General features: G+C 38.4%; 1 protein-coding gene across 2 annotated transcripts; it reads right to left on the bottom strand.

Moving 5' to 3' along the window:
* Window positions 1–323: 323 nt before the first annotated feature.
* Window positions 324–26,774, bottom strand: rpap1 (RNA polymerase II associated protein 1). 2 transcript variants are annotated; one of them, XM_083543586.1, is made up of 25 exons: window positions 26,675–26,774; window positions 25,827–26,021; window positions 23,446–23,588; window positions 23,276–23,368; window positions 22,840–22,972; window positions 19,032–19,187; window positions 18,712–18,909; window positions 15,844–15,959; window positions 15,629–15,727; window positions 15,385–15,486; window positions 14,560–14,727; window positions 14,246–14,419; window positions 11,831–11,965; window positions 11,418–11,582; window positions 11,163–11,320; window positions 10,333–10,503; window positions 10,050–10,245; window positions 9,635–9,744; window positions 9,285–9,477; window positions 9,013–9,159; window positions 7,666–7,808; window positions 5,677–6,445; window positions 4,600–4,776; window positions 3,795–3,851; window positions 324–2,255 (listed from the first exon to the last, which is right to left on the bottom strand). In XM_083543586.1, the coding sequence occupies exons 2-25, from the start codon at window positions 26,011–26,013 to the stop codon at window positions 2,118–2,120; spliced, it is 4,128 nt and encodes a 1,375-aa protein (XP_083399712.1). In that variant the 5' UTR covers window positions 26,014–26,021; window positions 26,675–26,774; the 3' UTR covers window positions 324–2,117. The 2 variants fall into 2 exon arrangements, with proteins under 2 accessions (XP_083399712.1, XP_083399711.1); XM_083543585.1 differs by having other exon boundaries at window positions 26,421–26,764.
* Between the last annotated feature and the right edge of the window lie 279 nt (window positions 26,775–27,053).

Below are 27,053 nucleotides of genomic sequence, written 5' to 3'. Positions count from 1 at the left end.
TTTACCTATTACACATGTTTTCTTAGATATCACTGCTGATTACTTCTGCTTATGAGCACATCTGGTTAGAGTGCGTGTATTGCACCATGAATGGCCATGAAAGGGCTGTGTATAAAATAAAAAGGCTGTTAGATTAACGGCTTGGATCTGAGAATAAGGAAAATAAATGAGAACAAACTGAACTGATGGATCTTTGAGTTTCATGGGTGTCTCATAAGCAACTGATGGTTAGGAAGGAACGGGCTAATGATAAGGGACAGTTTAATATTTATCGCACAGAACGTGTACAATGTTTTTGTGCTTTAGTACTTCAGTAAAGTAAGTACTTATAAAAATGAAACAATTTATTCCTTTTCATCCATCCAACAATATAAACAAAGCCAGACTATCCTGATCATCTGATCATTTCCAACAATACATATACAATTTACTATACTTTCCACCATACCCAAATGACTATGGGTTCCCCTTTGGAGTCTGGTTCCTCTCAAGGTTTCTTCCTCATGACTCTTAAAATTCTGTAAAGCTGCTTTGAAACAATGTCTGTTGTGAAAAGCGCTATAGAAATAAACTTGACTTGACATACTGTTGCAGTACATTCAAATCATAATCTATGATGCTCAGTGCTGCATGGCCTGAGGTACTAAAATCAGTTGCTAATAAGTTTCAATCAGTAAAAATTAGACACATATGAAAGCATTTGAGTGAAGCTTAAGTTTCTGTTTATCCGAAAATTGCCAATTTAGACTCCGTCGAAGACATGCCAACGAACGAACATGCTCTCCCAGTCTTGTTGTTCTGAGATATTTGAAAGAAGTGTATTAAAGAAATTTTTACACCAGTTTATAGTTCGTCGCATCTGACTTGCATTAGGCCTGTAATGTGTTTACTCCCTGAGAAGCCAGAAATGATTTATGAACTAATACAAAACTTGTTACAAATTCATTTTGAAGACTGAAAAAAAGGTCAGCTTTTGAAGGGATGTTTGGATACGTCAAATTTTGTTAGGGAGTTATGCTGTCCACATAAAACAGCAAAAACTTTGTGCCCGCTACATAAAAGACAATGTTGAACTGATTTTAGTTCAGCGGTATCACTTGTATCTGTATCACTTACAGGAGACCTGTCTTCTATTACTTCCTAGAATAACACCAGGATTCCTCAAGAAACCCCCCCCCAGAAACATGCAGATAAGGATATAATAAATATGTATAAAACACACTATTGTCCGAGCACAAATGCAAAGGCAACTGATAGATTACAAGCTACAAACCATGTTATGATTCACTTCTTTTTATATAAAGACACGGCAGATAGAAAAGGCAAAAGAAACCATTAACATGGTTCAGAACGACAAAATAGTTGCTGGACAATGAGTCATATCTACATCATCAGAACTCCCAAAGCTTCGAATTCAGGGTCAAACAGCAGTAAAGGAAATGCTCAGTGGTCTGAATTATGGCATAATTACAGTTTAGAACAGAAAGATCACATAAATGTTTTTGGTTACTGTTTGGTAAAGATGTTCGAGAGACATCTAAAAACAAATAGTATGATGATTGTATAAATCAATGGAAACAGCTATAATGTGGACAACTTCACACAAACAAAAACCCCACACATCCTAACATGATCAGAATAGCTTTACACGAACAAGCTATGACCTTGTTTTGTAATGGCCTGTGGGTATTTTTCCAAATATGTTTTTCACAGGCAACCTTCTAGTTTTCCACTTTTAGTGTAGCAAATTGAATCAAGTCTTTGTGGTGTTTGGCTTATGGGGAGTATTGGGTATTGGGAAGAGAAAAACATGCTGACCATGCCTCTCCAATGGATTTTGGCATTAGAGCAATATTAGATAAAGTTTCTACTCTGCCTTTAATCAAAGCCATTTGTCTGCACCAGGATATTCTTTATTTCCTGCTTCACTTCAGCATTGCCTTTGTCCCTTCAATATCCATTTCAGTTTAAAATTATCAGCGAATGTGTGATACAAATTATTAGCAGGAATATTGAACTTGCTAAATATTTGTTCAGAACAGAATTCGGACTCATTTTGTCATCTTGAAGGCTGTGGATTTGCTCCACTGAACCTATCCTGTGCTGGCTTATTTGTCTCAGTCATTTTCTGCCTTGGTTTCTATTACACTCCGAAGCCTGCAGGCACGAATAGGCGGCAGCTGCTCGTAAGTGCTGAAGCCCAGCTCACTGTGCTGCTGGGGTAGACAGAAAAGCAGCAGGTGGCTCCTTAACACCTAAACAGGAACAGAACATTGGATCAAAAAGACAAAGAGACATACACACATATAACATTAAAACCGTCTGCCTAATAGGTTGGTATAACAAATCAGTTCCCACCCATTAAGGCATGAACTCCACAAGACCTCTGAAGGTGTGGTATCTGGCACCCGTCCTGAAAATTGGAGGGAGCCCCATGGATTTGATTTGTTTGTGCAGCACGTCCCACAGATATTTAATCTAAACTCAATTTTTTCACTGTGGCACGAACCATTACCCTGCTGCTAAACCACTGCCATATTGAATACTGTTGTCATGAAGGGGCACTTAATCTGCAACAATGTTTAGGTAGGTGGTATATTGTCAAAGTCACATGCATATGAATTCCCAAGGATCCAGGAAGAACACTGTTCAAAGCATCCCACATGACCTACCATTTTGGAGATGCTCTGACCCAGTCACTAACGTCACAATTTAGTAGGGGTGTAACGATACACAGATCCGTACCGAAATTATTTGGTGGAGGGTGTACTGAATGCAATGCTTTTTACGTGCGAAACATAGTTAACATCCGAGTTTCCTCAGGAGTTTTAACTGGTGGACCGCGAGTTTTTAAGTCTCTTTTTTATTATCATTATTATTAAACTTGAAAACATACACAACAATGGGGTATAAAAAAGAAACTAGAGCTAGCGCAGTGTCCCTGTAGCTACTCACTGCGTACCGGAAATAAGATTTGTTTTGCACATGCAAAACACAAAACGCTAAAGAATCCATAGCGCTAGCGTTAGCCGATAACCAGGAAGTGGCTATCAGCTAAAGCTAGCGCTATAGATCCTTTAGTGTTTTATGTGCAGAATTTCTTTTAAAAGGAGAAAATCCTGACAATTAAGGTTGAAAGAAATAAAGACATTTGTATAAATATGCTGAAATAAATGGAACAGTTATGTAGATCATATCTTTGGAAAATTAAATATTAAATGTAAAACACAGACACACACACACACACACACCCCTGTATTACCCAAATGGTGTCTAACTTTTACATTTTTCCATTTACTTAATTGTATTTAATCAATATAATTTGCACTAATTTAATTAATAACTTAATATTTATAAAAGAGTGTATTCATTTGCTTTATAATAATAATTTATTTTATAAATTATTAGTATACATATTATTAACACCAAACAGCCATTTTATTTAAAATTGGTTAAATAAAACTGCGTTAATAAAAAAACAACAATAAATGTTATGTTTTGCATTTCTCCCCCCTCACCGTACTGATATTGAACCGAACTGTGACTTAAAAAGCGAGATACGTAGCGAAATGTGAATTTTGTGTATCGTTGCACCCTCACAATTTAGCCCTTATAAAGTTGCTTAGATCCTTACACTTGCCTTTTTTTTCCCTGCTTCAAGAACTGGCTGTCACTTGCTGCCTAATATATCCGAATGACAGGCGTAATTGTAACAGGAAAATCGATGAGATTTCAATGATTTTAATGTTATGGTTGATGTGTGATCTGAGAGATAAATCAATAAAGGGATGTACCTCATCTGTCAGGTAGTATGTCTTCCTTAGCAGACTCCTACGAGTAGTCTCCACCTCCTAGGCACAAAGAAGCACGAGAAAAAACGATGACTCTTACTGCTGCATACATCAAAAACTAAAATGGCAAAATTTGCATATTAAATTCAGCTTAGAGTAAACACAAAAAAACTACTCTATTAATAATATGATGTAACACAGTCTATTGAGGTCTCTGTCATTTTCCATTTCCTAGTCTTTCAATACAGTTTTTACATTTTTGGGAACTGACTTAATTTGTTACTAAATCTTCCAAGATTGTTATTCACATCTGGACTTGCTTTGTCACAGAACATTCTTTTCAAGCAGCCGCTGCTCCTCTTTTGTATTTAGTATTTGAGTGAGTACTAAATCCTGCTTCAATCTTTAAATATGTTACTTCCACGATCTCTCCCATAATGTCAGCTGATAAAAACTTGACATGCTGTTGCTAGATGAAAATTGATTGATCCATACAAATAATTAACCAATAACTATAAACCCCCCCCCCCCCACACACACAACAGAGGGGAAGACTAACTAATGTCTATGGAAATCTACTTGTTCTTTTATTTTTATTACAGCAGAACTAATCCGAATTAGTATTACATTTAATTAACGGTCAGTTCATCAATAAAAGAATCAACTGTAAAAAATGTATAAATCATTAGCATAAAATTTATCAAAATTCTGCTTCCTGACCAATCAGAACTTAAATACTTTAAAGTTAATTTAGGGTGAACAAAAAATAACTTTTTGCTAAAGAGAGCTTCTCTTAACGCTCTTGTACCTGTGGCACAGAATCTTGGGAGAAAATAAAGGCATTGAGATGGGCAACAGCTACAGCATATAGCACAGGGCACCAGTTCCTTCTCAGGGCTCCGGTCACCAGAGCTCGGAAATACAGTCGCAGCAAAGGCAGCGAGTCCTCGGCAGGGGAAGTAAACTGCTCTAGTGCAATGGGTAGCTAAGAAGAGAAAGCAGCCATAATTAGAATAATTCTATTTAACATCTGATGTTAGTATGTAGTGAAAGATGGTGCTGTTTAAACACATTAGGCCTACAAACTGGGAAGGGATATTCCCTCCCCATATATTTATAAAGGGACTATTAAAATAAAGCATTGGGAGGCTAGATAGTCTTTTAATGCATACTAATTAGAGATAACTGTTTATTGTTAATGCAACGGCTGAATCATAGAGCAGCAGCGCCAACATTGCTAACACAAAAATTTACTCGGGCACAGAAGAAAAAAATACAACGTTTTCTAGATGTGTAGCAAGCAACGTCGAAAAAATTACTTGACAGATTAACAGCTATACAAAAAAAAAAGAAAAAAAAAAAAACGCAAGCAAAGTGAAAATAAATGTAGAGGCATGCATTTCATGTTCCATGCCATTCCCCTTTATTCCCCTCATGGAGTTTGAGGTAAAAAAGTTAGGTGCAATATGAAATTTTCAATTACAGACAAGAGAAAATGAGGAAAATAATTGATATTGAGACAATTTTTTGCGTTTGATTTCGATCGAAATATACAGGCTTTCGGGTAGGGTTTAAAAACTTTGTGGATTTAGGATATATTTTTGTGCAAAAATTAATTAACTTACGTTATCGTTAGAGTAAGTTATACCAATCTAGCGCTTATACGTGATGATTATTATTAAGTTTATTATGTTTGCTATTTAAAAAGTTTCTCAGATTAAAAAAAAACAAAAAAAAACACCAATTATAACTTAATGATCATAAAAACACATTACCGCTGTTTAGGGCCCTTTTGAGAACCTGCTAATAATTTGTAAAATATTAAGATGAATTCGACTACCTCACTGCATTCCATCTCGTTATATGTGTGATCAGAGCGTCTCACCTGCTCCAGCGAGACCCCAAGTGAGCGCAGAGATGAGACATGCTCGCTGAACACAGCTAATCTCATCAACACACTGTAGCGCCTCTGCAGTGGCAACAGTATGAAGCAGCCAAAAAGTGGGTCGCCAAAGGACACGGCCTCGTACTGAGCCAGCAGAGCCGAGTAGAGATCATGAAAGGAGGCTAATCCTGGAGGCGGTACACTCAGATCCAGAGCTTCTAATTGTCCGGGTCTCGTCAGCCTACGCAGCAGCGCCCATGTCATCTCCTTCACTGGTCTCTCCAAAAAGATATCACTCGAACACAGGAAGACACAGACCAGACGTGCCAGTTTGGCCACAGGTGGCACCAGCTTCAGCGCCTGCTCCCTAAAGCTCTCGAGCACAAGAAGCCACTGCAGGCAATGTATTATTGACCGCACAGAGCCAGCAGGTAGCGATTCGGCCTGCAGCCCACCACCCTGAGACACTCCTATTCGATCATACAGGCTGATGAGAGGCAGAAAAGCCCAATCAGAAGGCAGCGAAGGGCCTGAGAGCTCAGGGAGGAGCTGAGAAGAAATCCAGGGGTTTCGGCCAAGGTGCCGCTCACGGGACGTGATCACAGCAGGCTCCAGGTAGGCAAGGTGAGTGAGGTAGCAGGCACGGATTGAGGGAAGCTGAGCAAAAGAGTCCCGGAGGAGGGGGCCGAGGCTGGGTGAATGACTGGACATCTCCTGAAGCTGCAGCTCTGCCAGGGACATCGCTTCTGGACCTCCACTTCTTGCTTCACTGCAGAACAGATTGAGTTACATGGTTTATCTGTAGCTCTGTTTCCTTTTAATGCACTTTTCTGAATGCACATATCTAGCATGGATCCTGTGAGCACATTCAATCCTTTTTATATATTATATTTAACACAGGGGGTCCAATAGATTAAGATCACATTGATTTTATTTAAAATGAGAAGGAATTTTTTTTGTTTATAACAAATGCATTAAATGTTTAATATCTTGAATATTCGATATTGAACTATATCTATATATGTTAGCCGTATTAACTGCTTTGTACAAAAAAAAAAAAAATCAGATATTCTTATTGTTTGTCCATTGTATTCGATCACACTTAATTTAAAAAAAAATCATTATTATTATTTGTGACTATAAAATTTTTTACAAAATTTTGGATTGGGTTCTAGCTGGAGTGCTATATATAAATATTTTGTAACTTTTTGGTTTACACTTAAGATGTTGATAATAACTAATAATAATTAATACTAATTTTCATCTACTTTGTTTAAATTAAAAGGACAATAGAATAAAAACATTTTTACAGTAGTAAATTAGACAGTATCTTATGACTAGGTACCCGAACTATTTGTTTAATTAAAAAAAAAAAAAAACATTTTATAACAAATAAAAAAATAAATAAAATCAGCAAAAAAATTCTATACATTTTAAACGATACAGTAAGTGTTATGATGACTGCCTGCTACAATAAGTACAATTTGCTGCCCTCTGTTGGACATAGTAATTAATTGCATCAAGAAAACAAAACTAAATAAAAAAAAAAATTCTGTCCACACACAAAGTCTAGTAAATTGTATAAATGTCAGACCTGAAACTTTCATCAGATTTCTATACAAAATAATGCAAGTGAATGAAAAATATGCAAGCTTAGCTTCACTATTTCTATTAGCGCATTTCACCTGCAAAACACAATGAAGTGTTTTGTGTTGACCAACACGTTGCTGATACAGCTAGACGGGAAAATCTATTCATATTTTACTAAAATGTTTTCTTAACCCTCTTCAGTTTTACAAACACAAACAAGGTAAAGCAATCTGACTTTTAAAACAATTAAAATACTACTGTGAGGTGAATGATTAAAACTGCAACCAAGTTCTGTGGAAACATGGCAATAGCTAGACTATGCAATGTTGTTTAAATAAAGTGTGGCACTGTATCATTTTTGAAAAAAAAAAAATAAGATGTCAAATTAAAAACACTCACAGAAAGAGGTCCTGGTTGAAGATCATAGTAGACACAAGCTCATGTGCCAGATATTCGCTTCCGGGTAACAGCCAGGAGAGCAGAGCCAAAGCGACTTGGTGTAACAGAGATGCATCCATCTTTACCTTTGGGTCAACTGAACCCTAAAAATTTCAGCCACAAGGAAAAAAAAATTAAAAACAAGCAAATCGCAGATGCACTCGTTCTGCTTGATCTGTACTTTAATTTTTTAAAACACCATTCAAATTAGATACGTTAAACAGAACATGTAATTAGGTGGAACAATTTCAATTTGGAAAAATCATCAATCTTAAAAACGAATAAAGCTAGCTGGGTTATACATTGATTCTAAATGTAAATAATGTGCTAAATGACTGGTTGGTGTGTGAGTGCATGTAGCCATATTTTGTCTCTTGGCGGAGAGGATACAGTCAGATCTGGAGGGATCATGGATATAGTGTTTGGTGAACTGGGATATCTGTATGCTGTCGTCCCCTCACTCTCTCACGTTCACTCGGGTTTGTTGACAACCCTAGATCCCTCATGTCTGTGTTATCTTCTGGTTCTCCCTTTAGTTATGCTGCAGTGTCCTTAACTTTCATACAACAATAAGGATACTTAATAATCCATATCTCTCTCTCTCTCTCTCTCTCTCGTTAAACATGCCCGGATCTGCCCACTTCGTCCAGACCTGCCTCTGGATGGTGTTCTCTTCAACTGGAGGTGACCCTGTGCAGCTTGGGATGTTTCACATCATTGCCCTGGTGATCTATAAAATTACGGAGTAAGACCAGGAGCATTGAGGATTTGGATTTAGACTGTAGTTAATGTCAACAGTCTGCTACACAGACTCAGGACTACAGTTTGCTTCTGATCACCATCACTGCACACCACAACATGGTTTAGCTGAAATAAATGGACATTCAGTGCAACCCGAATGAGAATGGGTTCCCTCTTGAGTCTGGTTTCTCGCAACGTTTCTTCCTTATGCCATCATAGGGAGTTTTTCCTTTCCACAGTCGCCACCAACTCGTTTATTGGGGACAAACTTACACCTATAAAGAACATCTTATTCTTTCTTTATCACCACATTATCTGTGTAAAGCTGTTTTGAGACAATGTATATTGTTAAAAGCGCTACACAAATAAAAATGAATTGAATTGAATTGTATGAGCATTTGCGTTGACCTTGTGAGAATATATTTCTGAGGAAAAAGAAATCTAATAAAAAAAAATAAATAAATAAAATGTGACATGGCATTAATGAAGTGCATTATAAATCATCTGAATGTAAGGTTTTTAAAAGGATTGTAAGACAAATGTGTGCCTGTGTAAAAGCTGAAGTACCTGTCTGTGAGCCAGCCTGAGTATCAGATAGACAAAGTGGTGCTCATGGCGTAAAATCCAAGCACTGGCATGAGACACTGAAGGCGTCGCTCCAACACAAGCCTGCAGGTAAGCCAGCACGGAGTCCGAAAGGATGAGAGCGGAGAACTACAAAGACAGGCACAGATCAACCTCAGCTGAGGAAAAGAAATGCTTTTTAAATGTCTATCAGTAATACTACAAGTATGCTAAGTATATTAAATGTTTAGCTATGTTCAGAAAGGCAAACCTACACTCTTTGTTAAGCCGCGGTGAATGGTCAAGATAATGTCCAGTAGATAAAAGAAAGCAGTACAGAGAGGGAGAGGAGATTCAGGTCCTAGCAGGCTCATATTCTTAGCTCTGGAGCTGCCCAGGCCTGGAAGACTGAGAACAACGTCCTGAAGGGAAGTGCTCAAACCAGGCTTACATATAATTGAGTGTAACCTGAAGAATGCACAAGTTTGATCAGAGAAATTAAAATCTGCACAGAATTATTTCATTTGTTATATTGTTTTTAATTCAAGCACATTTAATATTTTTTTAAAGCTCTGCTTTGACTAGACTTCACATTAGAATTTTCATCGGGTGAATAAAGAGTTACCTGAGGCTGTCCATCATACTGCGAAAGACTTGATTGGATATGAGAGGAAGGAGCACCTCTGTACTCAGGGCCTCTAGTTCCTGAAGGCATTGTACCGGCTGAAATGAGCTCTGTCGAAGCAAAAAGCAGTGCATCTCACGTCACACAGAACGAGCACATTACCTCCTCTCAGTGTTATTCTGACTACTAGGAAAAATATATTTACTTTTCATGGTAGTTTTATTAAAAATACAACAGATAAAGATTGTATATTTAAATGACTTGCTATACAACAGCATTTAGAATGATATGCTGCAAAAAACAAAAAAAAACTATTTAAAACTGTATGGCAGAAAAACAATTTAAATGAAAACAATTTTTCATTTTTGAAAAAAAGGGATCTTCTTACATTTACAGTTTCTGCTTTATTGCCTACCTGCAAACTGAGCTGATAGTAATATGTTCCCATATAGATCAGATAAGACGGCAGTAGGCTTAGGGTGCTCGACCTTTGACTTTGATCATCCAGCTTTCTCACACAGCCTTTCAGGATGCCAGTCAGAGTGGGTTGCAACCCTGACACATGGCTCCATGTCACTGAAGGTGGGGGAAGACACTCAGCCCCCTGAGAGCTGTCACACAAATATTGTTATCAGTAAAACATTTAGATTATTTAAAAATGTATATAAAGAATGAAACTTTTTTTTTTTTTTTTTTACCTCAGCAGGGCACTTTGTAACTCCTGGTGGCAGCCGGCAGTGTGTGTGACTTGAATGAGCAACAATAGCAGGGACTTCAATCTTTGGAGCTCCAGGTCCAGCAAAGACACAGAAGGAGCACAGGGCTTATGTGCAGCCTGCAATGCCTTCACAAGCACTGGGTACAGGTCTCTGGAGACACAATACAATATTTATTACACATTCTAATCATGCAATCCTGTCTCAAATCTCAACAATGGACACATGAAATTCTACCTGAAACAATTGTATTATGAAAATAATACATATTAACTGTTTTTTTACCATATTTAAGCATTAATATACAGTACAGTCTTGAATCTATAAGGAATACAATGATAACATTTTCAGTAGAAAAGTTAACTCTATAACATGCTTTCTACAGAAAGAGACAATCAACTGTCTTTAAGACAATGTTGTTGATTTCTAATTATTCAAAATGTGTAGGTTCATTTAAAAATAAAATCTGGTTGTGCTACCCATTCTATAGTAACAGCTAAAACTGCAGAGACTTGCATATACTACATACAAATGTGTGTGATATGGTGTGGTTTTCTGTAAAAACCACACCATATGTTAATAACTGTTCAGTGGTAACAGAAACTAACTTGTCTCCCTGATGTTCCACAACATTAAATGTAAACACAACAATTACAAAGTACAGTACATTCATAAAATAAAATTATAATATTTGGCAAATAATAAAAAAAAACAACTATATTTATTAACCCATCATGAATCAACCTCCTTTAACAGCACATCCTAACACGATCTATTCCTTAATGACGGTTATTATTAAAAGTCTCTCTCACATGTACAGGTTACAGGCCTGCCCGTAGCTTGCAGCCACAGCCCAGAGCCTAAGTGCCTCCGTGCTACAGCATATATTTTCCCCAGACTCCAACAGAAGTTCGGAAGGTTCCACTGACAAGAACCGAGACAAACGTTCCTTTCCACCTAGACTATTGAGCTGAGACACAACAATGAATTAGAACAGACTAGTCTGAATTATTAGATTTTTCATAAAATGTCCTGATATACAAGCATGCCTTTCATTCACAACTCACTATTCTCGCACAAGCGTGCCTGCCAGCGCTTGCCAAAACACGTAGGAGCTTCATTGCCGTGGAAACGGGCAAGCCATATAAAGAAGCTGGTGAGGTCGGTGGGGTCCATGAGCAAGGCAGGAAATCTGACATTATAGTATGCATCAGCCTGGGGCAATCAAGGATCTAAAAAGTTGCAAAAGAAAAGATTTTACACAGGGGACTGCTATTTTATTTCTTTTAGAGGCACTGACCAAATTTAGGTAATTGATAACAGGCAGAAAATTATAATTGAGATTATTACAGTCGCAAAAATTTAAAATTTCTGCAACTGCTGCAAAAAAAACCTGAGATATATACATGTGATTAGATATTTTCTGATGGTTGCATTACATTTGTAAATACAGAATATTTAAGACTTGGTTTAAGTTCACCTGTGTGGCTGCTGAGGTTGAGTGGCGAGCAATTCGGATCAGGACCTCAAGGATATCAACAACTGTCTGGGGAGAGGGTCGTAGCACCTCAAGGATATACCGTAGCCTCTGCAGAAGCTGCATCTTCAACAAACCCTGTAGAATAACAAACAACTCTGAGAATTATATGCTTGATACACAGATGGATGCAACATAGTAGACTGTAAAATAGTTTTCAAATAGTTTTCAAGAGCAATCACTATAGTGTATAATGGGAAATGTGACTAAAAAAATTCTACTGTTTTATGATTGTTTTCATGCTTAAAATATAGGCTACTATGAATATACCAGAAAAAAATCCTGTCTTCATAGGATGTGACATATAAAAAATTTCAGCTATGAACTTAGTCAGCATTTTGCACCAACATAAAATATTTAGCATCCAAAAGCAAGTCTAGTGAGTCAATTCCATTAATTATAAAAAAAAAAGTCCTAATTCCACATTTTGAAGCTATTTCAGATTATTACTTTATCTCTTTTAAAATCTTCCTTAGTCACATCGCAAAAACCTCACCACATTTCCGTCTTAAGCGTACATTCACAGCAAATACTGCAGCGAGTTTAGCCTAGAATCTAGAATCAACGTACCATTACACTCTAGATGATGCTCCCCTTAAGACCAAAATAATTAGTGAGAAGAATTTGGTATAATGATCATACGCGCATCTTAATACAGTTCAGACAGACCGCTCGGAACTTAGACCTTAAATGGCGTCAAAGCAAATTGACAGAATTTCAAATAGCATGGAAGTAGAGCCTCCTGAGTTATAGAAAAGCTCTTAGTGCTGCTCGATCAGCATATTTCTCCACCCTCATAGAAAATAAGTACAATCCTAGATTTTTTTACTGTACTGTACTATTTTATTAATAACCCTGTAGACAGCACTGTAATTATAACAGATAATCAATTACAAAGTTGTACTCCTACTCAAGAGAATGACTTAATTTCATTTATTTGCTCATCAAAATTGTCAACTTGTGTTCTAGATCCCCTGCCTACAAGTCTCTTCAAACAGATAATTCTAGAATTGAACCTGTTCTAAAAATAATAAACTCTTCTATTAGCACTGGTTATGTATCTAAATCTTTCAAACGGGCAGTTATCAACCCCGTAATTAAGAAACCTGACCTTGACCCTTGTCAGCTGTCCAACTACAGGCCAATATCAAACCTCCCCTTTATCTCCAAGAGTCTTGAAAAGGTTGTAGCACAGCAGTTCTGCTCACACCTACGTAGAAATAGCTTTTATGTATCAGTCAGGATTTCGGCCTTATTATAGCACACAGACAGCGCTTGCACTTTTGGTTAAAGTGGTAAATGACCTGCTATTGGCCTCTGATCAGGGCTGTGTCTCCTTATGTGTGTTGCTTGATCTTAGTGGAGCTTTAAAAACCATTGATCATAATATCCTTTTTGTTAGACTTAAGAACTTTGTTGGAATAAAGGGCTCTCTCCTGGCTTAGGTCTTATTTGACTAATTTATCAGTTTGTTGATGTAAATGGTGAGTTCTCCACACTCTCTAGTTTGGTGTTCTGCAAGGATCTGTCTTAGGCCCACTGCTTTTCTTCTTATATATGCTGCATCTGGGTAAAATTATACATAAACATGGTATCAGCTTTCATGTCAATGCAGTTGTATGTAAATTGGTGTGAACTTCTGTACCATTATGATCCCCCATGCCTTCTTAGATCAAAAGGTGCAGACTATTTGTGGGTACCTTAAATAATGAAGACTACAGCACGCAGCAGATCTTTCTCTTATAAAGAACCACAGTTATGGAACAGCTTTCCAATTAATGTTTGAGACTCAGACTCAGTGTTCAAGTCTAGACTGAAAACACATTTACTAAGTCAAGCCTTTTATCATTAGATTTTCTTAGGGTAAAAAGCAGATCCGAAGGGATCACAGTAGCTTTGAGGATGGATTTGGACTGTATTTAATGTGAACAGTCTGCTACACTGACTCAGGACTACACTTTGCATTTGATCACTGCACATCTGAACATCGTTTAACTGTAATGAATAGACATTCGGTGTCTTCTTGAGTCTGGTTCCTATGAAGGTTTTTTCCTTATGCCATCTCAAGGAGTTCAATGTCCATTGTTAAAACGCTATACAGTAAAAATAAATTTAATTTAGATGTCACTTATGTAATTCACTTATAAATGCCTGAACTGTGACAAAAATAAATTTCACCTGTACAAAAAGCCATAAACTTCAGCTATGAAGCTTTGTTCTTTGTCTCGTTTATTTTAAGCTTCTCCTTCTTTTGTTGCTTCACTGCATTATGGTTTAAATCCCCATAGAGGGAAAGGTATTTTAGGATAAATTGCCATTAAGATGTAATCTTTCGGCTTTTTACCTAAGCCTGCTCACCTTGATAACATCCTGTTGCGCAACATCATGATCTAATTTTCTCGCTTCTTTTTCCTTCTCTGTTTCCTTCATAGACTCATTCAGACCTTCATCATCTTCCTCCTCGTGAATCTGGGGAACCAAGGGAAAAGCTGCCATCCCTAACAGCCAGGTGAACATGTTGTCCAGATTCTCCTATACAAACACATTCACAGATTTTTTTGCTTTATACACAAATGCAGGAAAAACAGCAAAATACACCAGATTACACTTGTGATAAATAAAGATTTTGCCCTTTGTTTGTAATCTTTATTTTATAGTTATTTGTCCCTTACCTCATCCTCAGTGGAAACAAGCAACGCTCGCAAGGCTCGCACAGCCGCAGACATTACACCCTCCACGCTGTCGTCCAGAGAATACCGTAACAGAAAGAGGATTCCGGCATCAAGCAAGGAGGCCAGAACATTGCCCTTTACACATGAGGAGTACTCGCCAGTACGGGCCTGGAGAAACAAACACACTGAATATCAAAAGTGAACTGCAAATTACAAATTGAAAGTCCATTTGCTAGTATTACAACACATGTCTACATTATGTTCAGCGTATAATATACTATAAATATAGTAAACATAGAAAAATATAATCAGACAAATCACATATGTTTAGTGTGAAAATTAAAACCTGTATTCCGTAACATTGTGTAACACTACTACTGCGCCAAATCTATTTATAGCAGTTAAATTTTGTTGCTTTCGCAGCTTATAATTGTACAAAACACATATTATTCCTTAGCATTGCTTAGATAATTAGGTTATGCCACTATGCTTCCTCAACACTGCTTTCACCATCATCATAATTACCTGCAGCGTAACCCGGGTACATTTACGTTTTAAAGCACTGCTGCCGACAGACATGGAACGACCCATTAGAAACCCTCGTGATAGCCTTAACGACCTTAACAAGACTCGGCTGACTCGTGAAGCATCTTAACTTTCTAAATATTTTGGACAGCACTATGAAATCAATATGACCCGATAGAATTGCAGTTACTCGAGTGCTTTTTGATGAAAAAGTATGTTTGCCCTACATTTTGATTTGTAGCAGAACTCAAACAGCTGATGGTAATTTAACGAAAGTCAACTGAACTGACTTTACGTTACCTTTAACAGGATGTGGGCCAAAGTGTTCAGAGCCAGGCTCCGTTGCTGCGTCAGCTGACTGCGCGAGAGGAGAAAAAGCTCCTGCAGGGAATAGCCTGCCAACTACAAGCCATAGGAACAAGAGGAGGTTCGTTATGCAATTTGGCAATAGTCAATATGCATAAACAATTTGAACATGAAGGCTTATCTGACACTACAACAACTAAATTAAAGAACCAAATGAAGTGGGTGGTAATTAACTGGCCTCTGGCTCCTCCCCATGATGATGCAGACCAAGATGAGTGGGCAAATCTTCCGTGGGGGACAGAAGGGTGCCAGAAAAGTCGAATCGTGCCTGCATGGCCTGGCAATTCAACACACACAAAACAAGTTAGTCCTTGTAAGCTAAATAGAACATACAACTATTTTTCTGGGTTTTCTTCATGCAACGTCCAGCATTTCTCAAATTATTACATTTACCTTTTTGGTGCCCCGCTTCCTAGGTGCAGGCAAATCCCTCAACCATTCCAGCTTCTCTGGTTCCAGTTTGTCCATGTGTAGCCATTGTTTCTCAGGTTTGATTAGAAGCTGTTCCACTGCATAAGCATTTTATTGAGTTAAATCTATTACGTGTTCTATTGTTATGTCTAAAGCATTATACGTTGGCTGATGTCAGGTAACATGTAAACATATAAGCTAGAAAACACCTTTGGAAAATAGATTGTGAATCAAATGTTTCTGCAGTCTCTGTGAAATGTGTACAAATTTTAATTTACTGAAATGCAGATAGCAGTTTTAATATCCAGCCTTGATCAGGGGGACTCCACTTGCAAAACAGCAGTAGAATAAAAATGACATATACAACCTTATGGATGATAGATCATAAATACCATACAACAATATCATAGTCAATATACTGTATATAGTCAACCGTTATTATATAAATAACAGGTTGCACACTGCCAGAAAACTGAGCTTCTTTCCACTATGTACATATTGAGGAAGATACTCGTGTATTCTGTAACCCATCCATTATCTCCATCCCTTAAAGACAAATTAGAGCGTGCTCTGGCTCGCTTGCACTAATCAGGCTAATAGAAATCAATGACTGTACTTGCAGGCAAATCCTGCAGCTCAGCCGAAATGCTCTCTGAAAAATGCACATTAGTGCACATGTGCAAATATCTTTTTTTTTTTTTTTTTTTTTTTGCTAGGACGAGGAAAAAAGAAATTGGCAATCAGCCAGATTGGATCAAACCTAACCTAAAATCCACTCAAGCTGAGAGAGACATGAAAGAAAATTGCAATGTCATTTTTTTTTTTTTAACTCTAACTGCTGTTTGAATCCACAATATACCTGCGCTTTACTACTTCACAAAACTTGAGGCTGAATGGAAATGGAAAAAAAAGATTTTTACACTCACAAAAAAAAAAAAAAAAAAAAAAGCCTGTGGTAAACTGTTCATTTTACAGTTAGTTCTTTGCCTCATCTTGTACACCACTGAAGCACTCTTTCTGCTTATGAAAACCCCTGACACACATTTCAGTATCAACCCAAATGTGCTCAACTAGTTTTATGTCCACCCCTTCCAGGAGAATTTGCTACTCTCAGACAGCTTTATTCGAAGCATTATGCTGTAATCAACTGAATCACAGTGAGCCAGATATACAGCTTTTCTGGAACGCTTCTGAGGTTATTGATTTCATCATCACTTTTAGCCAGTTATCCTCATATGACTCCTTAGAACTTAAAAGCATTTTAGACTCTCACTCATAGTGCTATAAGTCAGGATGGGTTGGCAGGACATCTCATCTTTTTTATTTTAAATCTTTTTATGGCTTCCTGTTGCACTTTTGGCTCTCGATGGTACATTCAGCACTATGGCTGAAATAGGTTCCAGGTTTTCTTGTCTCCCTTGAACTTAGCTGGAGTATTTATTTATTTTTTTTAACATGAAATGCATCTGGTTCCTGAAGCATTCAAATGTATTCAAATCTAATGTATAGCGAGCAGTAAAATCCCATGTAATATTTAAATCTCACAGTAAAATTTCTACTCCAGCCAACTAAATTAAAACTACCGGTAGGCTGTAGCTGAATTCAAAGTTCTTGTCTTTCCTTTTTCACTAGGGAGCAAAATATAACAATACACTCAATGTCATAAACATAGCTACATAAAAAAAATGCTGGAGATATTTTAATCATTAGCAAGATGAAACTTGGATGCTGTAATTATGTCTTCTTTAAAAGGAACGAATGTAGGGTTTTTTTCAGTAATGAGATAAAAAACTTAAGGAATCGAAAACTTATAGATAAATTTGTAATCAATTTTACAAACAATTTATAAAAGGAGTCCATAACGCTCAAGGTCACACTGTTATTGAAACACAAAGGTGACCTACCAAATATTAAGAAACACAGAAAATGCATGTCATGTTATTTATTCATTCCTTTTTACTTTTCAGTTATTTATACAGTACAGACCAAAAGTTTGGACACACCTTCTCATTCAAAGAGTTTTCTTTATTTTCATGACTATGAAAATTGTAGATTCACACTGAAGGCATCAAGGGCTATTTGACCAAGAAGGAGAGTGATGGGGTGCTGCGCCAGATGACCTGGCCTCCACAGTCACCGGACCTGAACCCAATCTAGATGGTTTGGGGTGAGCTGGACCGCAGAGTGAAGGCAAAAGGGCCAACAAGTGCCAAGCATCTCTCGGGGAACTCCTTCAAGACTGTTGGAAGACCATTTCAGGTGACTACCTCTTGAAGCTCATCAAGAGAATGCCAAGAGTGTGCAAAGCAGTAATCAAAGCAAAAGGTGGCTACTTTGAAGAACCTAGAATATGACATTTTTCAGTTGTTTCACACTTTTTTTGTTATGTATATAATTCCACATGTGTTAATTCATAGTTTTGATGCCTTCAGTGTGAATCTACAATTTTCATAGTCATGAAAATAAAGAAAACTCTTTGAATGAGAAGGTGTGTCCAAACTTTTGGTCTGTACTGTGTGTGTGTATAGAAAATAGAAGAATAATGTATGTTCAATTGACCAGTGCATTCAGTATGTACTCTTTAGGTAAATGAAAATAAATTAATACATTTGGACAGTTTGATATAAAAGTGAAATTTATGTAACTCATTAACAACACAACATCCATGGACTAAACCTTGACAATGCAGATCAGCTATGTCCTGTCTAATCTGCCTTTCCTTCCAACCAATCAAGAGTCACATCTAATTTCACCAGATTCCCATTCATATTCTATTACTTAGGTGTAACATAACCTCTAACCACCCTGTCCCAATGCAAACAGGTGTAAAGGAACTAAAACAGTGCTCACCAGTGAGTGGAGGATTAGTAGGTTCAGTTTCATCCTCTTTATCTGTGTCCATTGTAGTCTCTTCAGAATCCGGTACAAAACAGTGAGGTGCTGGAACTTTGCTCTCAGCGAAAGGCTGGTCAGGAGAGACCGATTTCTCGGTAGAAGATGAGGCATTCTGGGCTTTCCGTGACCTTACAAAATCCACCAGTCTAGGATCTGAAGAAAAAAGTAAAATAGGCACTTAATAAACCTAATCTACAATACACTGAGGAGAAGATTACTGTAGATGCGGGTAGGCAAAGTGGATTATGTTAATAAAGATGGAAGGTCAATTTCACCTAGCTGGGCCAACAACAATTTCTGCTCCTCGAGAATTTCACTCGGAGACATTCTTTGCAGCTGGGCTTGGTTCTCCTGGTGGATCTTTTTTGTTTCCATTGTTTTGTCTGGACCAAGGCCCTGACCAGACACCAGTAAGGGTCCATCAGTAGTGCCTGAAACACACACAAACACACACTTTCACTTTAGATACTTAATAACAGTCTGTTTTTTTTGTTTTTTTTGGGACGATAACACACAATACAGGTAAACTAGAGCAAAACAATACTGACTGATATCATCTCCTTCGACTTTGATGCATCCATGTATATTACTAAGACTACAAACCCTACATACTAAATTCAAAAAATGTTTGTTGTGGTAGTTTGCTGTTTAAAGCATGTCAAACAAACTACCTGAAATAGAATTTTAATAGTCTGCTATGCCTATTTTTTTTTTTTTTATGTACCTCCACCTACATCTTTTTTTTTCTTTGAACAGTAGATTTTTTGTTGTCATCTGAAGGCAGCCATTACCAAAGCTGTTAGGACATCTTGAACCCTGATAGATGGTGGATCTTACTGAGTTGCGCTACAGCATCAGAGGTAGTGTGGTGCAGAGGGAGTTGCAAAAAATCCTTTAAAGTACAGTGGGTACGGAAAATATTCAGACCCCCTTAAATTTTTCACTCTTTGTTATATTGCAGCCATTTGCTAAAATCATTTAAGTTCATTCTTCTTCCTCATGAATGTACACATAGCACCCCATATTGACAGAAAAACACAGAATTGTTGACATTGTTGCAGATTTATTAAAAAAGAAAAACTGAAATATCACATTGTCCTAAGTATTCAGACCCTTTGCTGTGACACTCATATATTTAACTCAGGTGCTTTCCATTTCTTCTGATCATCCTTGAGATGGTTCTACACCTTCATTTGAGTCCAGCTGTGTTTGATTATACTGATTGGACTTGATTAGGAAAGCCACACACCTGTCTATATAAGACCTTCCAGATCACAATGCATGTCAGAGCAAATGAGAATCATGAGGTCAAAGGAACTGCCTGAAGAGCTCAGAGACAGAATTGTGGCAAGGCACAGATCTGGCCAAGGTTACAAAAAGATTTTTGCTGCACTTAAGGTTCCTAAGAGCACAGTGGCCTCCATAATCCTTAAATGGAAGACGTTTGGGACGACCAGAACCCTTCCTAGAGCTGGCCGTCCGGCCAAACTGAGCTATCGGGGGAGAAGAGCCTTGGTGAGAGAGGTAAAGAAGAACCCAAAGATCACTGTGGCTGAGCTCCAGAGATGCAGTCAGGAGATGGGAGAAAGTCAACCATCACTGCAGCCCTCCACCAGTCGGGGCTTTATGGCAGAGTGGCCCGACGAAAGCCTCTCCTCAGTGTAAGACACATGAAAGCCCACATGGAGTTTGCTAAAAAACACCTGAAGGACTCCAAGATGGTGAGAAATAAGATTCTCTGGTCTGATGAGACCAAAATAGAACTTTTTGGCCTTAATTCTAAGCGGTATGTGTGGAGAAAACCAGGCACTGCTCATCACCTGTCCAATACAGTCCCAACAGTGAAGCATGGTGGTGGCAGCATCATGCTGTGGGGGTGTTTTTCAGCTGCAGGGACAGGACGACTGGTTGCAATCAAAGGGAAAGATTAATGCGGCCAAGTACAGGGATATCCTGGACAAAAACCTTCTCCAGAGTGCCAAAGGTTTACCTTCCAACAAGACAATGACCCTAAGCACACAGCTAAAATAATGAAGGAGTGGCTTCACAACAACTCCGTGACTGTTCTTGAATGGCCCAGCCAGAGCCCTGACTTAAACCCAATTGAGCATCTCTGGAGAGACCTAAAAATGGCTGTCCACCAACGTTTACCATCCAACCTGACAGAACTGGAGAGGATCTGCAAGGAGGAATGGCAGAGGATCCCCAAATCCAGGTGTGAAAGACTTGTTGCATCTTTCCCAAAAAGACTCCTGGCTGTATTAGATCAAAAGGGGGCTTCTACTAAATACTGAGCAAAGGGTCTGAATTCTTAGGACCATGTGATATTTCAGTTTTTCTTTTTTAATAAATCTGCAACAATGTCAACAATTCTGTGTTTTTCTGTCAGTATGGGGTGCTATGTGTACATTCATGAGGAAGAAGAATGAACCTAAATGATTTTAGCAAATGGCTGCAATATAACAAAGAGTGAAAAATTTAAGGGGGTCTGAATACTTTCCGTACCCACTGTATATTGTATGTACACTGGTCGATTTCTGGCTTTGTAGGCAAGCATCAGTGCTTTATATTTGATGTGGACAGCAACCCGTGAGAGAGCACAGCAAGTGGGCGCTGTGGAAGAACTTCTGGATGTTGAAAACAAGTATGGCAGACATTCTGGATCAGTTGCTGTGAGTGAATAGGGATTTGCAAAAGTCCAGTGAACAGATTCTGTTTATATAAGTGGACGAATCCTCTTGATAACAATGTGTGGAAAACAGAATGATTAATTGTCCATTATCCCAAGGTTGCTCCAGATTTGTTTATGGAGTTTGCCAGAGCTTGACATAGTGATGAATCTCAAGGCATATACAGTTTTTCTGGTTGATCAAGTTTAAGGTGATCGGCTACTATCCACAATTTGAAATCCACCAAATATGCTCAGATCCATTCAAAGATATGATAAAGGAAAGAAAAGAATATGCTCAGGGTCATCAGCATAGCAGTGGTATGAATACCCACGTGAGGATATGACCTCACAACAAAAGAGAAGAACTGAAGAGAACCAAGCCTGGATCCTTGTGGGACACCAGTAGAGAGTCGGTTTGGAGCAGATGTGAATCCCCTGATGTGGCACAAAGCATTTCAATGACAATCAATGACCACTGCATTTTCTGTGGAGTGTACTGAAAGCCAGACAGGTTAGGATTTTGGATGATAGTTTGATAACCTTGTAGGGCCTGGAGAACACACATACCACTTTCAATTTTCCTAGAGCAGCACACCTTAAGGTAGAACTTATACATTAGTGTGACATGCCATGGTAAATCCTGCATTTGAAGTTCCTCTATATGTCATGTCATAGTAGGAGGTGTCATGAAACTCTCTAAAACTATTATGTTCATGAGATTTTTAAACAAATGTAAAACACATCCACCTAATAGGTGATTTATTTATTTCTTGTAGTCCTAAAAGAAAATTTGGGAATTTGCAAAGCACTAGATCCTGAATATTGCATGCACACCATTCATGGAGCAGCTCCCACCTAAGGATGTGGAACATCTTCACGTTTAAGGAAATCTTGCATGCAGGACTTTTCTCACAGGTGATTTTTTTTAAGTCTGTACCTTACAGGTCAAACCCAGAACTGGGTTGAACAGGCTGTGAGCAAATTGTCTATTATAAAAAGAAAATCAGCTGAGAGAGGAAGATGCTGTGGTCTTCCATCTATCAGTAAATAAAGAAGTATTGGACCCAAAGTATTTATAGACATGTCTGGGTCCTCGAACAAGACTCAATGCCCTAGTTGAAAATTTTGGAAGAATGGAAGAAGCCAAATTGAAGGAAAATGGGAAAGATGACTGTATGCCAACAACATGCAAGTCTAATAGTGTCATAAATCACTTTGTGACATGGATGGAAAGTCTTGCTATTTAGGAACAATTTTCTATTCAGTTTATTTTCCATTGTATTTGGAGTTTAAGGGTTAAAACAAAAACAAGTTGTGTGGGTTCTAAAAAAAAATCAGACACCACCATAAAAGTATTCTTTTAACTAGAAATAACAAAATGTATTCATTCACTGAATGTAGGAGACACCAACCTTGGGCAGGTCTTCTTTCAGAGGCCTGTTTGTTGCTGACCTTTGACTCATTCTTCTCTTCACATCCTGTTTTAGCCTTCTGTGCAGCAATGTGACGAGCAAAAATGCTCTTCCGTCCACCAGGTGCTGTAGCCTGTTCATGGAACATCTCAAACTCAATTCAATTCAGTTTTATTTAGATAGCACTTTTAACACTGGTCATTGTTCCAAAGCAGCTTTTCACAGATAAAGAGGCATTAATATTTAATTGTAAAAGTGTAGTGCTTATAAGATTAACCCTTATAAGTTTTCTTCAACAAGTTTTGCTCTAATCTGTTAAAAAGCCTCAAGCACCTTCGGTGGAAACAATTAAAAAAAGAATGTGTGTGATTCAGTTAGTAATTTCTGTTAGAAACTAACTCCAGGTAGTACATATCAGTATGTTTTGATATCATACCTGTTTGACGGCTGTAGAGTGATGCAGGACTTTGGGAAAAGCCGTACTTGTGAAGGCTGGGAGTAACACTGGTACAGCACTAGTGTCTCTTTCCTACAATCCATATCATGTTTAATGTACCAGACTTGTATGTTAAAATAATAGAATTTTACAAATGGAATTTAACTTACAACAATCCTTGAAAGGACAGCACTGATGTGAGTGTCATGTCTGTCCAACAGCTCCTCTGGATCTTCAAAACTCACATGCTCTTTTTTGGAGCATGACTTTTTGGGTGGTGCAGGCGTCAATGTGGGCATCTCATCAGGAAGATCTGCACATCAAGTGGCATTTCTATTAGTCAGTATTGCATATACAGTGGAACCCGGTTATGTCGCCGGCCTAGGGGACGCCAAAAAGCGTTGAGATAACCGATGATTAAGACAAACGAAAACCAATATGGCGCCAATATATTAACGTGTTTGAAATTTCTTTATGTACATGATGTGCGTTATTAAATGAGAATGTGCATGCACATGTTTTTGGAGGGGTTTTTACACAACAGCGTTGCCGCGATTTGATTGATTGGTCATGCGGATCGAGATAACCTGTAATGCGGATAAGGAGGCGGAAGCTGAAGTAAACGCAACAAAGTTTATTGAGAATACTCAGGAGATAATCCACCAATACTTGTAGCGAAGCAGTAATATCCAGTGGCGGTCCACGAAGTTCTGTGAAAGCAGAGACAGTTCGTGTAGAGAATCCACGGATCCGCGCTATGGAAAGCGCAGCGCTGGGCAGCAACGGATAAACGTGGTGCAGACAGCGTGAACATGGAAAACAGCAGGATCGGGGTAATCCGGGTGCCGTTGAGAGAATGCGGAGTCCGAGAAGAAGGGTACGTAGCGGGATCCGTATACGCGATTACACAGACTGCCATGAACCAACACATACGATCATGCACAAACAATAACGGACCGCGAGTGTGTGGAGGTAAGGGGCTTAAATAGGAGATGGGATAAGTGAGTGAATGAGAGTCAGGTGTGTGTGATCAGCATGACTGCGACGAGCTCGCCCGCACGGGAGAAGAAGCAGGATGCTTCGGGGAATGCCGCCGCCCAAGGGGGCGTGGCAGGGGGATTCCTGACATAACCAACGTTAAATGGCAAATTTGCCCCCCCTTGTGCTCGAGATATTAGGGTTCGGCGACATAAAAAAAAATCGACATAACTGATTAAAAAAAAATGCTAAGACAAAGCGAGAATTTGCCGGTTCCACTTCTGTGTGTGTGTATATATATATATATATAAATAAAAACAGGCATAACATTATGACATTAAAACCTTATGACCAGTGAAGTGAATTGCTTTTCTAATAACTTAATAATCTTCTAATCTAATAATCAGTAATTAATCCCACCACCACCAAACTGCCACTGCTGGGCCCTTGAGCAAGGCCCTTAACCCTCCCCTGCTCAGTTGTAGGTCACTCCGGATAAGGGCATCTGCCAAATGCCATAAATTTAATGTATAAATGTTTAGGCAGTAAATGAATATTTTGTCCTCAAAGTTGTTGTAATAGAACCAGAAAAAATGGGCAAAGATTTGAATGAGTTTGACAAAGTCAAATTGTGATGGCTAGATGACTGGGTCAGAGCATCTCCATCTGCAGCTCTTGTGGGGTTTTCATAGGCGGCCAACACTCACTGATGCACGTGGGGAGCGAAGGCTGTCCAGCGTCCGATTCCAACAGACAATATATACACATCTCTTTTTTCCGCTTTTCCCGTTAGGGGTCACCACAGCAGATCATTAGTCTTCATAATACCCTGTCCTCTACATCTGCCTCTTTTGAATTAGCCACCTGCATGTCTTCACTCACTACTTCCATAAACCTCCTCCTTGACCTTTCCATCTTAAACATTCTTCTACCGATCTACGAACCCATGTCCTTCCTCTGCACATGAAAAAACATCTCTAGTGTCTCTCACCTTGTCTTAAACTCATCTTCAGCTCTGCTACCTCCACCTCCTGTCTTTTACTGCCACTGTCTCTAAACCATACAACATCACAGGTCTCACCACAGTCCTATAAACTTTCCCTTTCACTCTTGCAGATACTCTTCTATCACAAATCACTCCTGTCGCTCTTCTCCACCCACTCCACCCTGCCTGCACTCTTTTCTTCACTTCTCTAACACACTCTCCATTACTTTGCACTGTTGACCCCAGGTACCTGAATTCCTCCACCTTCTCCACCTCTTCTCTCTGCAACCGCACCACTCCACTGCCCTCCCTCTCATTCACACACATGTACTCTGTCTTACTCCTACTGACTTTCATTCCCCTTCTCTCCAGCGCATATCTCCACCTCTACAGGAAAGGGCTCAGAGGCGATCCTTGATGCAGTCAATGATTTGTGAGATGTTAGATATGTACACCAGATAGTAAAAATACAAACAAAATGACACCTTCAGCAAAGACATTTACAGCTTAATACCCTGAGATTGAGCTAAGAAGCGTAAGACACTCAAAAGAAAGAATTAGTAGCCGGTTTTACTCAGAAGGACGCACCTGCTATCGTCACAACATCTCTTGGATTTGCACAAGACTCATCATTGCTTGCAGAAGCACTGTCCCCTCTGCGCTTATCAACTCTCCGGCTCACACTGGCCGCAGGTGTTTTCCCAGAGGTTAAAAAGCACTTCTGCTCCTGGAGCAAGTCCGACTCCGAGTCGGTGGGCTTGGGACGTCGCAACATCCCCAAATCTGTAAAGAAAAAACAATTGGTGTATCAGACTACAGCTGAACCCAAATATTCATAAGTCTCCCTATTTCAGACTTTATTAGATCACCTAAAACGATGATTCTCAAACACTAAAAAGAAAAATTATTGAAATAAAATTATCACAAAGCAGTTTGACAGAAATCTGGATGCAGAATCGGATCTCAAGGGACCAGGCCAGGCCAGACGAGGCAGCAACAGGAAAAAAATCTTGAGATGCTTTGAGGAGGAACCCTTCAAAAAAAGAATGTAAGAAAACCCCTGCACATCTGGATGACACCAGACAGGGGAATTATAAATCATTACTCCTGCCAAATTGTATATTATTATATCACACGTAAAAAATACAAATCCCAGGCAAAAATCAAGTATTGGTTCTATACCTTAGGTGCAACAGGGAGTTGGGAATGTTTCAAAACTCACACGTGAGTGCAAATTAAACCAACATCTACTTAATGATCAACATGACTTTCAGTTCTATAGCGTCTGTATCTAAAGATATCTATATAGACTACTAACTCTCCAATGTCATTACAGTTTCTGAGATTAAAAAAGCATAAACATATACGCAGGGCGAAATTAAAGAATTACTACTACTATGAATATTAAAATACGCCAATATTAAAAATAGATTTACTTTCTGCACTCTTCTGTACAGCAAATACAAAGCAGTCAACTCGCTAAGAGTCCACATGCAACCATGTTCAATCTACTTCCGGATTGTCAACGGTGGCTGCATTTCAAAATAAAAGTCTGCCTACTCGCTATTGAAGAATCCCTTTTAAAACTAAGGCAGTTCCAATGGTTAATACTTAATTTTTTTTATTATTATTATTATTATTATTAAAATTAATAAAGGAATGAAAACTCATTATTATTGTATGCATTTATTTAATTTTTTTGCAATCATGATTAATTAGCAAATGTTACTCTATTTAGTTGGGTTGGTTAGAAGATTGTGTGGATTAATATATATTTGTTTTTTTAATGACTAAATAACTGGTCTTCATCTCAAT

Source organism: Silurus aristotelis (assembly GCF_946808225.1).
Source record: "Silurus aristotelis genome assembly, chromosome: 6".
NCBI classification, from domain to species: Eukaryota; Metazoa; Chordata; class Actinopteri; order Siluriformes; family Siluridae; genus Silurus; species Silurus aristotelis.
This window is presented reverse-complemented; position numbering and strand designations above follow the sequence as displayed.

What these genes read in the sequence shown, in the direction of transcription:
- rpap1 (XM_083543586.1), bottom strand. Translation starts at nt 26,013, where the DNA reads ATGTTGCGACGTCCCAAGCCCACCGACTCGGAGTCGGACTTGCTCCAG. An exon ending in CTGTCCTTTCAAGGATTGTT is followed by an intron (nt 23,369 to 23,445) that starts GTAAGTTAAATT and finishes TATGGATTGTAG; the next exon opens with GAAAGAGACACTAGTGCTGT. An exon ending in CAGGCCTGTAACCTGTACAT is followed by an intron (nt 10,504 to 11,162) that starts GTGAGAGAGACT and finishes TTGTGTCTCCAG; the next exon opens with AGACCTGTACCCAGTGCTTG.